The sequence below is a fragment of the Caenorhabditis remanei genome, chromosome IV (assembly GCF_010183535.1).
Source record: "Caenorhabditis remanei strain PX506 chromosome IV, whole genome shotgun sequence".
NCBI classification, from domain to species: Eukaryota; Metazoa; Nematoda; class Chromadorea; order Rhabditida; family Rhabditidae; genus Caenorhabditis; species Caenorhabditis remanei.
In genome coordinates, this window is record NC_071331.1 from 7,538,417 (window position 1) to 7,550,066 (window position 11,650).

Genomic DNA, 11,650 nt, shown 5'->3' on the forward strand with positions numbered 1-11,650 from the left:
CAATTGAGAAGCAACTACTCCCCAAATCAGAAACCAGAAATGGCAGTGTTCTGTGACGCGTCGAAACACACTTACGGAAACGCAGTATATCTGCTATACCGATCGGAAAATGGAAGTGCCGAATCCACTCTAATCGGTGCAAAGTCAAAAGTAAGACCGAGTAGCGGATCTGAATGGACAATCCCACGACTAGAAACACTAGCAGTGGAAATCGGAATGAAACATTCCCTGAGTCTTATCAAAGAGCTATCAGACGACGAAAAACCGTCAAAACTAGACGTTTTCAGCGACTCCACAATCGCGTTGTCATGGATCCTAACAAAGGAACAGATTAAACAGTGGGTACATAATCGCGTAACCTCAGTGCATATGATCGAAGCCGAACTCAAAGAAATGAAGATCGAAGTCTCCTTTCATCACGTAGCAACCGACCAAAACCCAGCAGATCTAGCCACACGGGGAATGAACACCACAGATCTGCAAAATTCCACACTATGGTTCACGGGACCAACCCTTCTGAAAGAAGACAGAACCACGTGGGAAACTCAGCTAGAAGGAGAATTGCAATACTCATCCGACGCTGAAGAAATGTTCGAAAAAGAACTGAAACCAAAACCAAAAAATACGACCATCAGAAGGAAAAAGAAAGAAAAAATGAACAAAGTCGCTCAAAATATAATTATGACGGAAACCGAAGTATTCATGGTAACTATTCAGGAGAAGAAGAGTACAAATGTGACAACAAACTATCAGTCTTTCGTACCTTACGATTATACAAACTCGCTCAGTTCGCTGACAAACATCACGAATACTATCCTGAAGTTCATTACGAAATCTCTCAACACAAAGACACCAGAGAACCCACTCCTCAGAGAATACAAAGATTGCGATAACATCGTAAACAGAACCGAAAGAGAAGTGCAAAGACGAAGAATCGCAAGACTAGCCATCTTCCAAGAACACTACAAGGAAGCCAAAAGCAGAAACTGGAGATTCAAAGATAATCTAAAACCGTTCCAGTCTCAAGACGGTTTATGGAGAACACAGAGACATTTCTCCTCTCCGAACATTCCTATGGAAGCCAGCCAACCGATCCTGGTTCATTCCGAGCATAAACTAGCTACACTACTCGCACAGGAAATTCACCTTCAAAACGCACACTTACCAACACAATATCTACAGATGGCGATCAGAACCAAATACTGGATTAGATCGGACGGAAGACTGGCCAGAACAGTTATCTCCAAATGCGTATCCTGCAAAAAGGTCAAAGGACTCCCTTTCCACTATCCATACACATCCACTCTCAACAAGAACAGAACGATGCCATCAACACCATTCTCAAAAGTGGGACTCGACTATTTTGGTCCATTAAAGTACAAAATCTCCCAATTTGATACACAGGAGAAAGCTTATGTACTCATTTACACATGTCTAACGACTAGGTGCACACACCTCGAACTTTGCGCAGATAGCTCAACCAGAAGTTATATCGGGGCGCTTAAAGCCATTTTCGGACAACGTGGAGTCCCAAACTATCTATATTCTGATAACGCTCAAGCGTTCAAACTGGGACAAAACATCCTCGAGAAAGATATGCAGGATTTTTCCGCTGACCCTGAAATGATCTGCTTTCTAGCTAGACACGACATCTCGTTCAAGCATATTACACCACTATCACCATGGATGGGTGGAATCTATGAACGAGTAGTCGGAACCGCAAAAAGCCAATTCAGAAAAGTACTGGGAAAACTAACCTACACGTTCCCAGAACTCCATTACACTTTGAAACGAGTAGAAGGAGTCATAAACTCTCGCCCCTTGATCAGAAACCCATCCGAAAAAGATGACGTACCGGTGCTTCGCCCGATCGACTTTCTTCTACCATCAGTTCTCTTAGATGTCCCAAACGACACCGATAATAATAACGGAGACCCCGTCTACGACCCAACCATGACCACTACAGAAGCTGAAACCCGCCAACACCTTCTGAAACTAGACGAAACTCTGAATAAACTATGGAAAATCTGGTCTTCATCATATCTATTACTCCTGCGTGAGAGTGCAACAAAAAAGAACCGATACAGTATCACCCCCCCAAAAATCGGACAAATCGTGCTCATTAATGAAGACTTCATCCCAAGACACAGATGGCCTCTCGGTCGAATTACAGCCATAAAAGGCGAACATCCCAACATTCGCTCAGTCACTGTGTCTGTAAACGGGTCCAACAAAGACAGAGCTGTCAACCAACTGATTCCGCTAGAAATCGAAGACGACACAGACACACAAACAGAACCTACCAGCATCCCAGATCCAAAGGAATCTACCGTCAAGTCCTCAAGGACCAATAACCCCAAGACCACTCGGATCATGCCTTCAAGAAAAGCGAAGGAAGGAGTGAAACGTTACCGTCACGACTCGAGTTCCGACTAACACAGTTACTCGGAACTTTTCCCGGGGCGGGGAGTGTTGTGAAATCTATTGATTCCACAAGTCGGAATCTAACGTAATATCTCTTAAACACTATAATCTATCTGAAAACATAAAAGAGCAAAGTCTCTATTCTTCTAATCCCCCTTTCAGATTCCCCGTCGTCCCTTTCCCTGGTTTCGTCTCCGTCTGCTGCATCCGCGCTCTGCTGCGCTCGTTTTGTCTGCCGTCTCCTCACTCTCTCCATGTGGAGCGTTCGACTGCGAGGGATTTTCGAAATGATGGCGTTGCGGCAAGGACTTGGTTTCCGGTCCTTTTTCCTCATGATTTATCCATCCTTTTTTGCTTTAATATAATTCACTTTATTTTCACCCACTCTCTCTGTAATTCCCTTCCCCTGCCTCATTAGAAATATCACAAGTCCACTAAAAACAGTGGCAAATGACTGTCCCTAAAATTACACCAATTTCACCATAATCCCGGCAACCAATTGGTTGTCTAAATCTTTAACCTTCAATAAATCTTATAGTCACCCTATCTTTTGTTTTCTTCTGTTCTCTCATTTCAGGTTCCTTCCGTCGTTTAAAGGTCTTCTCTCACAGTTTAGGCCCAACTAAAATTACATCATTTATTCACATTTATTCTTCTTTATTCTCTCCGTTCTGTCTTCGTCGACTCCTCGGTTCGTCCTCGTCGTCTTCCTCGGTTTTTTCCTTCCGTTCATTCTTGCCTCGTCTTTCTTTCGTCTCTATTCCTCTCGTCACTCACTCTCTCTCACTCTAGTAATCTAACACGCTTGACTTGTAATTAGTAGGGGAATTTATACTTCCTTGCTAATCACAAAATTTTCTTCATGGCCCGGCCAGTTTCAAGTATGGGAAAACGGCTTTAAAAAATTTTCGGTGGAACGCGGTATTTCGCTCAACCCGTAACGCATTAACTGGTAAAAGTTCGTAAAAGTATTCGGTTTCAGGATAATGTTGAAACATTGAGAACAAGTTGTGAAATAATAGGTTTCAATTTCCCTCTTCAAAAATTTATTAAATACAAAATTTAGTTGGCATAGATCAATAAGTTCAGCTTTACCTTGAGCACTCATTGGAATTTAATTTCAGAGTATCATCTTCGATTTTTGATCAGAGTTGAGCGGAATGCGGTATTTTTGAAATGGCGGAAGACGGAAAGTGGAAAACGGATTAAAATAATAGCAAGTTGTGAATTGATGTGATTTGATTTCCCTCTTCAGAAATTTATTTATACAAAATTTGGTTGGCATGTATTAAAGGTGGACTAAGGTCAACTCTGATATTTTCATAGAATAATGTATGAGTACCTGTAAGCTCATTTTCATACCGAAAAATTTTTTAAAATCGGTCTGGAACCCGCTGAGAGCGATCGCCGGTGAGTTTGGGCATTTCGCTGGCCGGTGAAAATTGGCGGTATGGCTCAGCAATTCGAGTTCAGTCGTATGTTCATTTGTTCATTTCATTGAGTTCATCTTCATATTTCAAGAATTTTTCAATTCGGTTCATTCCCCGCGGAGAACGAGCGGCAAAACAGTTTGGGCATTTCTGTGGCCATGGAACATTCTAGAACTTTTTCGAAAATGTTGTTTTTTCGAGTTTTCTTCGTTTTTTCTAACATTTTTGTAATAATTCTATCAATTTTTGCCGTTCACTTTCGAAATTATTGAAAGAAAACAACAAAAATGACCAAAAATAGCGATAAAATTTGAAAAATTCAACATGGCCGAAGTCGAATTTCTAGGCCACCGAAATGCCCAAACTCACCGGCGATCGCTCTCAGCGGGCTCCAGACCGATTTTTTAAATTCTTTCGGTATGAAAATGAACTCACAGGTACTCATACATTATTCTATGAAAATATCAGAGTTGACCTTAGTCCACCTTTAATAAGTTCCCCTCACTTTGAACATCCCGCTCAACCCTGAACGGAATAACTGAAACTATTGATATACTTGAAAACGAAAGAATTCATTAAGTTCTACCCTCAAATCAACTGTTTGGAAAAGTATTCGGTTTTATGATAATGTTGAAACATTAGGAACTAGTCGGGAAATAACTGCTTTCCATTTCAGAAATGTTTTAATACAAAACTTGGATGGCATGCATCAGTATATCAAAGTTCCTCTTGAGCATCTCCGATTCGAGATATACAGACACGAAAACGGATTTTCCAAAGAAAATTATATCTCAATATAAAAATGACGACAAATCCCCAGAATAAAAACACGAAAAAAGCCTTGAAAATTTTCTTCATGGCCCGGCTTGTTTCAAGTATGGGAAAACGGATCAAAAAATTTTTCGGTGGAACGCGGTATTTCGCTCAACCCGGAACGCATTAACTGGAACAGTTGGTATACTTTAAAAATGTTTTCTGACATTTATTTATTTATTTATTTAAAATACGTACGTGAGAGTACGTCGAATCAACTATTCGAAAAAATTATTCGGTTTCATGATAATGGTGAAACATTCTGAGCAAGTTGTGAAATAATAGCATTGGTTGTTTCTCTTCAGAAATTTATTCATACAAACTTTGGATGGAATGCATCAATACGTTCACCTTCATCTTGAGCACTCATTGGAATTCAGTTTTAGAGTATCATATTTGATTTTTGATCAGAATTGAGCGGAATGTAGTTTTTGAAATGGCGGAAGGAATAAAACTTTTCGGAGGAAAGCGGAAGGCGTTTTCCCTCAAGCTTAAAAAATGGTTTTGTTCAAATATCAACTGTTCGAAAAAACATATGTTTTATGATAATGTTGAAACATTCGGATCAAGTTGGGAAATAATATATGTAATAGGATTTGCAGAATTTCTTTTTCAAATATTTCAGAAATTTTTTAATACAAAATTTGATTGACATGTAAAATCAAAAAATTCCCCTTCACCTAGAGCATCTTCGAATCCTGATATACAAACCCAAAATAAAACAAACGGATTACCTAAAAAAATTATAACTCAATATAAACATGACGGCTAATCCTCAGAATGAAAAATAAAAAATAAGAATTCTTTACTTCGAATTGTGTTATGTTCATACTGTATTGCCTTTTATTCTATACCCCCTCCTAACCAGAAATCATCATTTGTCTATGCTTTATAAGAAATCCAACCTAATCCCCGCATTCCTAAAACCTAATCCGATGCCGTTTCTAGCAAAAAACATTACCTAACATTAAGACAATAAAACAAAGAAACAATTGTCTAGAAAAAGATGACGAGTGAGGTGTTGACGCACATCAGAATACATATAAAACTCTCTTTTCTCCAAAAAAAGAATGCAATGAATCGTCTCATCGAGTACGGTAGTGTCGAGGCTATTCCATACTACAATTGCTCCTGGAAGTCCTTCGAAGAATGGGAGGCAACTGGAGTCAAACGTCCATGGCTTGGAAACCCATTGCTTATTTTTGGAACTTGCATTGAGTTGATCTACTTGCCTATTGTCTACATCATTTTCAAGACCAACTTAATCAAACATGCCTGCTATAAAATCATTGTCGTACTCATCTCAATTGATATGAGTGCCACGTGTTGCAGTTGTTTGATTACTGGACCACTGCTTATTCTTGGATCGGTTTTCTGTATGTACCCGACGTTCACTTATTTGGCTGGTGGGATTGCGCTGGGTAAGTGACGAAATGGACTTCTTCTGGGAATTGTGGGAAATGTCAGTTAAAAATTGTGATACGATTAAAGAAAACATGAAACAGCGGAAAATTTGTATATTGACAAAGTACTGACAATTGACAGGCGTTGAAATTTTATAACGCACCAAACCACTTCTCACTTTGGAAGTACCTGTGTGTACCAAAGTTGCATGGAATTCCGGCATCCAAACTCCAACTTCCGACATCTGGAGAGGGAAAGTTACTTCCTACTTACGCCATTCCATAACTGTGAAATTTATGAAGAGATATATTACAGAAATATATGAAAAAATGGTCTAGAACGACAGAAAATAGGCCAAAATCTGATTTCCTCTGATTTCCGTGAACTTTACAATCTTTCCTTTTTGAGTTTTTGAATACTTGCGAAAAAATTTACTTCCTATTTGCGAACTACCGATATTAGCAAACGCAGCAAATGCTAAAAACTTTGTGATAATTACCTTGTTTCAAAACAGTGTTTCATCTCTACCTTAAATACATTTTCTTTTCGTGTGGCTCACTACGTACATGGCAGAGTTGAATGGAATTAAACTCGGAAGTCGACAATATAAAACGAACTGCAAAAATATGAAGTGAATACGTTGTATTGATGGTATTACTACCCTTCGAGCATTAAAAATTTCAACATTTTACTTATTCCCTACCAGTAGACTTGAAAAAAGAGCTGATTTTGAAACCCGGAATATCTCGGAAGTCGGAAGTCGGAAGTGAAGACTTTTTCAGGTCTACTGGTAGGGGATAAGTAAAATGTTGGAATTTTCTATGCTCGAAAGGTAGTAATGCCATCATCGCATTCACTTCATATTTTTGCTGTTCGTTTAATATTGTCGAAATAAAACTCACTTCCGTCTAACTTCCGAGTTTACTTCCATGCAACTCTGGAACATGGTTCTGACAGGTAGTACTAAAATCAACCGCGCTCTGCTCAAATCAGTAAAAATTTTAGCGTAAATTTAAAAATAATCTATGTATTTAAAAACTTTAATCTTTTTTTGTGAAATTGATCTTTGAAAGACCCACGACACTAACCAATAATGCGAGAAAACTGACATAAATATGTTAAAACAGAAGTCGATTAAGCCGCGTATCAAAATGTCACAACGAAACTGCGAATTGAAAAGATTAAAATTTGAATTTGCCTCCAAGTCGAGCGGAGCGCGTTTAATTTCAGTCCTCACCTGTGCATACATGTTCAGCGGAAATGTTTGTGTAAGGTGTAAGTGCTAGGACCAAAATGATACATCATGACTATGTAAAACTCATTTGATTTGGAAAAAATATCGGCTTCATCAACATTGAAGAACATCATTTCATGTCCCTTTTTGATATTATTTTGAAACTGTATTTAAAAATATCATTGGTTTCTAACTCACCCTAAAACTTTAGTGTCATATCTGATAAACATCTAGTTATTATAGTACTGTTTTCCGGAAATAACGTTATATGAAACGTTACTGTACCCGTATTTTCCAGTAACATGGTGCATGGCGTGTGCCGCTACCGTATCCCTGTTTGCCAACCGTGTCATAAGTATTGCATTCCGTGAGTATGCAGATGCTATCGAGAAGAAACTCGCCTACTCCTCCATCGTCTTCATTTTCTCTTATGGATCTTTTATGTATGTTTTCACACCGACAGTATGCTACAATTCTGCTATAATGGCATGGATCGCAAGTCCTTTGTCGGAGGAATTTCCAAGTACAGCAGCGGATAAAATGGTAAAACATTGGTTACCTTTCATCAGAAATTAAATACCTAGATTTCAGTACGAGAACCCAATCCAATCCTATAATAACTGGATCTTCCTTGCTTGTATTTTCACATTGTTCTCTATTTATTTCTTCATGGTCAAAAAATTGGCACAAGGACAAAAATCAAAGGCATCGAGAGCGGTGAGTGCATTCTGGCGGAAACAGATTCTATTGGGGAAAAGTGTCAAGGAGTATACATACATGACACTGTAGCATGTCTAATGGTAACATAATAATTCGAGTAGCATTATCACTGTATTGAAACTGTAACTAATAAATACTGCTACGTAACTACGGTAAAACACGTCATTGTGCTGACTGAAACATTTTTACTGCGAGTAAAAAACTTCAAAAAATCGAGTAGAATTTCACTAATCTAACTAGTGTTTTTGGAACTGAATGTCTGTCAAACATGTCTTTCTATTGGAAGTAATTAATTAATACAGCTGACCAACGACAATTATTTCAACTATGATTCTTATCAAATGAAAATTTACTGTAGCAGAAATGTTTTATTTGAAAAACTGATTTTGCTTGACATTAGTACGACCTTAGTCCATAGAGAATCTATCCTCTGGAATTGAAACTTGTTATTTTGACGGAAACACGTAATTCGCTGAAATTGACAGCTTCAAGATGTAATATCGGTTTTTTTCTGTTTTCGATTTAGATAAAAATGACAAGTGTTGTTGGTTAATCCTAAATTTCACCTTCCACTTTCCGCTGAAAAATTTTTATTCCGCCTTCCTCTTTCTGTCTAGAGTATTAGCGGCCCACCCCCTCTTACAACTGCGCCCCACCGCAAACGAGAGAGTATCGGTGAGAGACGCAGAATTTTTTCTCGCGCGAACAAATTTTTTTACCATTTTTGACCTATTTTCGCTGTTTTTAAGAACAAATTACATAAAAACTTTCGAAAAATAATGAAAATAGGTCAAAAACTGTGAAAATAATTGTTGGCGCGAGAAAAAAATCTGCGTCTCTCGCCGATACTCTCTCGTTTGCGGCGGGGCGCAGTTGTAACGAATTTGCTCGTCTAATATATCAGCTTGAAAAATTTGTTCGCTCGCCGTCTCGAATTTATTGATAGTTGTTGAAGTTTTTTTTCAGCAAAGCTATCAGTCTCATTTAAAAAAACAACAAAGTTTAACGCAAGCATAACCATTTTCGAAGCTCTTAACAGCGAAATTTTAAATAAAATTGTCTTATAAAAATGTCTCTAAACGTTCCGCCTTCGTTGAATGTTAACTAAATATTTCCAGTAGCATTATCACTGAACTGTAATCAACAAATACTGCTACGTAACAATGGAAATCACATCATTGTGCTGACTGAAACAGTAATGCTTAGTAAAAAACTTCAAAAAATTAAATAGAATTTCACTGATCTAACTAGTGTTTTATATGAAACTTAATGACAGTTAAACATGTAACACATATTGATTGTTGGGAATTCGTTCTGGTGGCCATTGAAAATTATTTTAGCTATAATCATTATCAAATTAAAATTCACTGTAGCAGAAAAGTTTTTTAAAAAGCTGAATTTGCTTGACATTAGTATGACATAGGACCAATTGTGTGGCATTAAAAATTGTTATTTTGAAGTGCTCTGAAATTGACAGATGTAGTCGATTGTTTCTGTTTTCGATTCAGATGAAATAGAGATGTGTTAAATCGTCAATTGGTTAATTCTGTGATCCCTCTCATTAAAAAATGGTAACTATCAGCTAGAATGCAAATTATGGAAATCGGGTTTTGCCTGTTTGCTCCTATCAACTTCTGTAACGGAGTCGCGGCAGAATCTCTTCTTACTGAAAAAAACTAGTAGTTCACAAATTTATTTAATTCTCTTTTCCAAATAGTGAGGTGACCCTAATACTTGTCATGCCTAAAGTTGAAAATCCTTGGCCAAACTTTATTTTTTCACAGTAACTAAATATTTCGAGTGTCGTTAACACTGTATTGAAACTATAACCAACAAATACTGCTACGTAACTATGGTAAAACACGTCATTGTGCTGACTGAAACAATAGTGCCGCGAATAAGAACACCAAAAATTTAAGTAGAATTTCACTACCCTAAGTGTGATCTAATTGGAAAAACAGAAAAAAAATGTAACAGAAAATTTTTTTTTGAAACAGATTTTTTTATATGACATTAGACTCCAGAGAACATACATATATTTTGGTATAAAAATTTTTTTTTGATGGAAACATGTGATTTTCTGAAATTGAGAGCATCAATATGTAACCTTTTTTTCTGTTTTCGATTTATGTAGATGAATAAAGAAACGTACCAATCAATTACGAAGTGTCGAAAGAATCTCATCTTACTGAAACAGTAATGTTTTGTACGATGCCCAAAATTGGTGTCATGAACACTCTGTTGTCCATTGAAATACCGAGTTTTTCCTTCTTCCAAATATCGACAAAAAAATGAGGTAGGTCAGTTTCTCGTAATTTCACTATTCTGATATTCACGTAGAGTAGAATTTTCGCAGAGATTGATTGTTGGAAATTCTTTCTGTTGGGAATAATAACTGACGAGTGAAAATTATTTTAACTATGCTCATTATCAATAAAATTTACTGTATCAGATATGTTTCATTTGAAGCTGAATTTGCTGGATATTAGTAATATGAACGACAGAGGACCTATCTTTTGATTTAAAAATTGTTATTTTAATGGGAACAGATAATTAGCGAAAATTTACAGCTTCAAGATATAATCGATTTTTTCTGTTTTCGATTTATATAAAATATAGATGTGTTAAATAGTCAGTTGGTTAATTCTGCGCTCTTTTTCCATTGAAAAATGAAAACTAAATATTAGCTAGAATACAAATTATAAAAATTGGGCCACTAGAATAAATGTCAATCAATTTCTGAATCTCATCTTACTGGAACAGTAATGACTTGTATAGTTGACAAATTTATTAAACATCGAATTAGTCCTACTTCCGTAATAGCACAAAAAAACTGGAGGTAGCTCAGTTTCTAGTTTTTTTTTTGAAACCCCGAAAAAATTTTAACCTACATACTTTCAGATCTTCATTCAATGCTCTATCATCTGTTTCTGGAATACGGGAGTTGCTCTTGTCTACAATGCTCTTGTCTATGTCACCCCGTCCCCACCAGTTCTCATATTCGCACAAATATGTTGGGCATTTAATCACGCATGTCCAGCTGTCATTTATATGACAATGAATAGCACAATCAGAAGGGAATACAAGAAGATTGTGTTTGGAGTATTGTCACAGGTGAGTGAGAGGAAAATTTACTGTTTCGATAAATTCATAAACTAACTGAGAAATGTTTCAATTCAATAGTATCCTAATGTTTGCCGCTTTTCAGAAAGTCGAAGATGGCAGCACCGTCAAAACTGTTTCACAATCAAGAATCTGATTCAGTTGCAATTTTTACCGATCCCAATAAATGAACTACTTTTGCTTTGCATTCAATTAATAAAAGTTTTTACTGTAACAGTTGAACTTATTTCACAAAAATTATGTTTCGCTTCTTTCACTAATAAACTTTAATGCATAACAAGTTATTGGACGTGGTTTCATGTTGCTCTCGTACAAGTGACATTGTCTCACATCAGTACAGTTACCATTAGGAACCAAAAAATCTTAGGGGACATGAATATATTCTAACGGGACCACGGCATATATTCGGTTCGGCCGGGATGGGCCCGACCGCCGACCGACCGAGCCGACCGGTACGCATTTCAATTTGTGAAAAGTGCAATAAAAATGAGGTCAAAACATG

The 11,650-nt window shown here is 37.2% G+C and overlaps 1 protein-coding gene across 1 annotated transcript; it reads left to right on the plus strand.

The window, feature by feature from the left end:
- Positions 1–5,742: 5,742 nt before the first annotated feature.
- On the plus strand, positions 5,743–11,284 carry GCK72_012744 (uncharacterized protein; the record flags this gene model as incomplete). The annotated part of the gene is made up of 5 exons (XM_053729365.1): positions 5,743–6,088; positions 7,604–7,848; positions 7,897–8,022; positions 10,927–11,139; positions 11,234–11,284. The coding sequence occupies 5 exons, from the start codon at positions 5,743–5,745 to the stop codon at positions 11,282–11,284; spliced, it is 981 nt and encodes a 326-aa protein (XP_053584137.1).
- Positions 11,285–11,650: the final 366 nt, after the last annotated feature.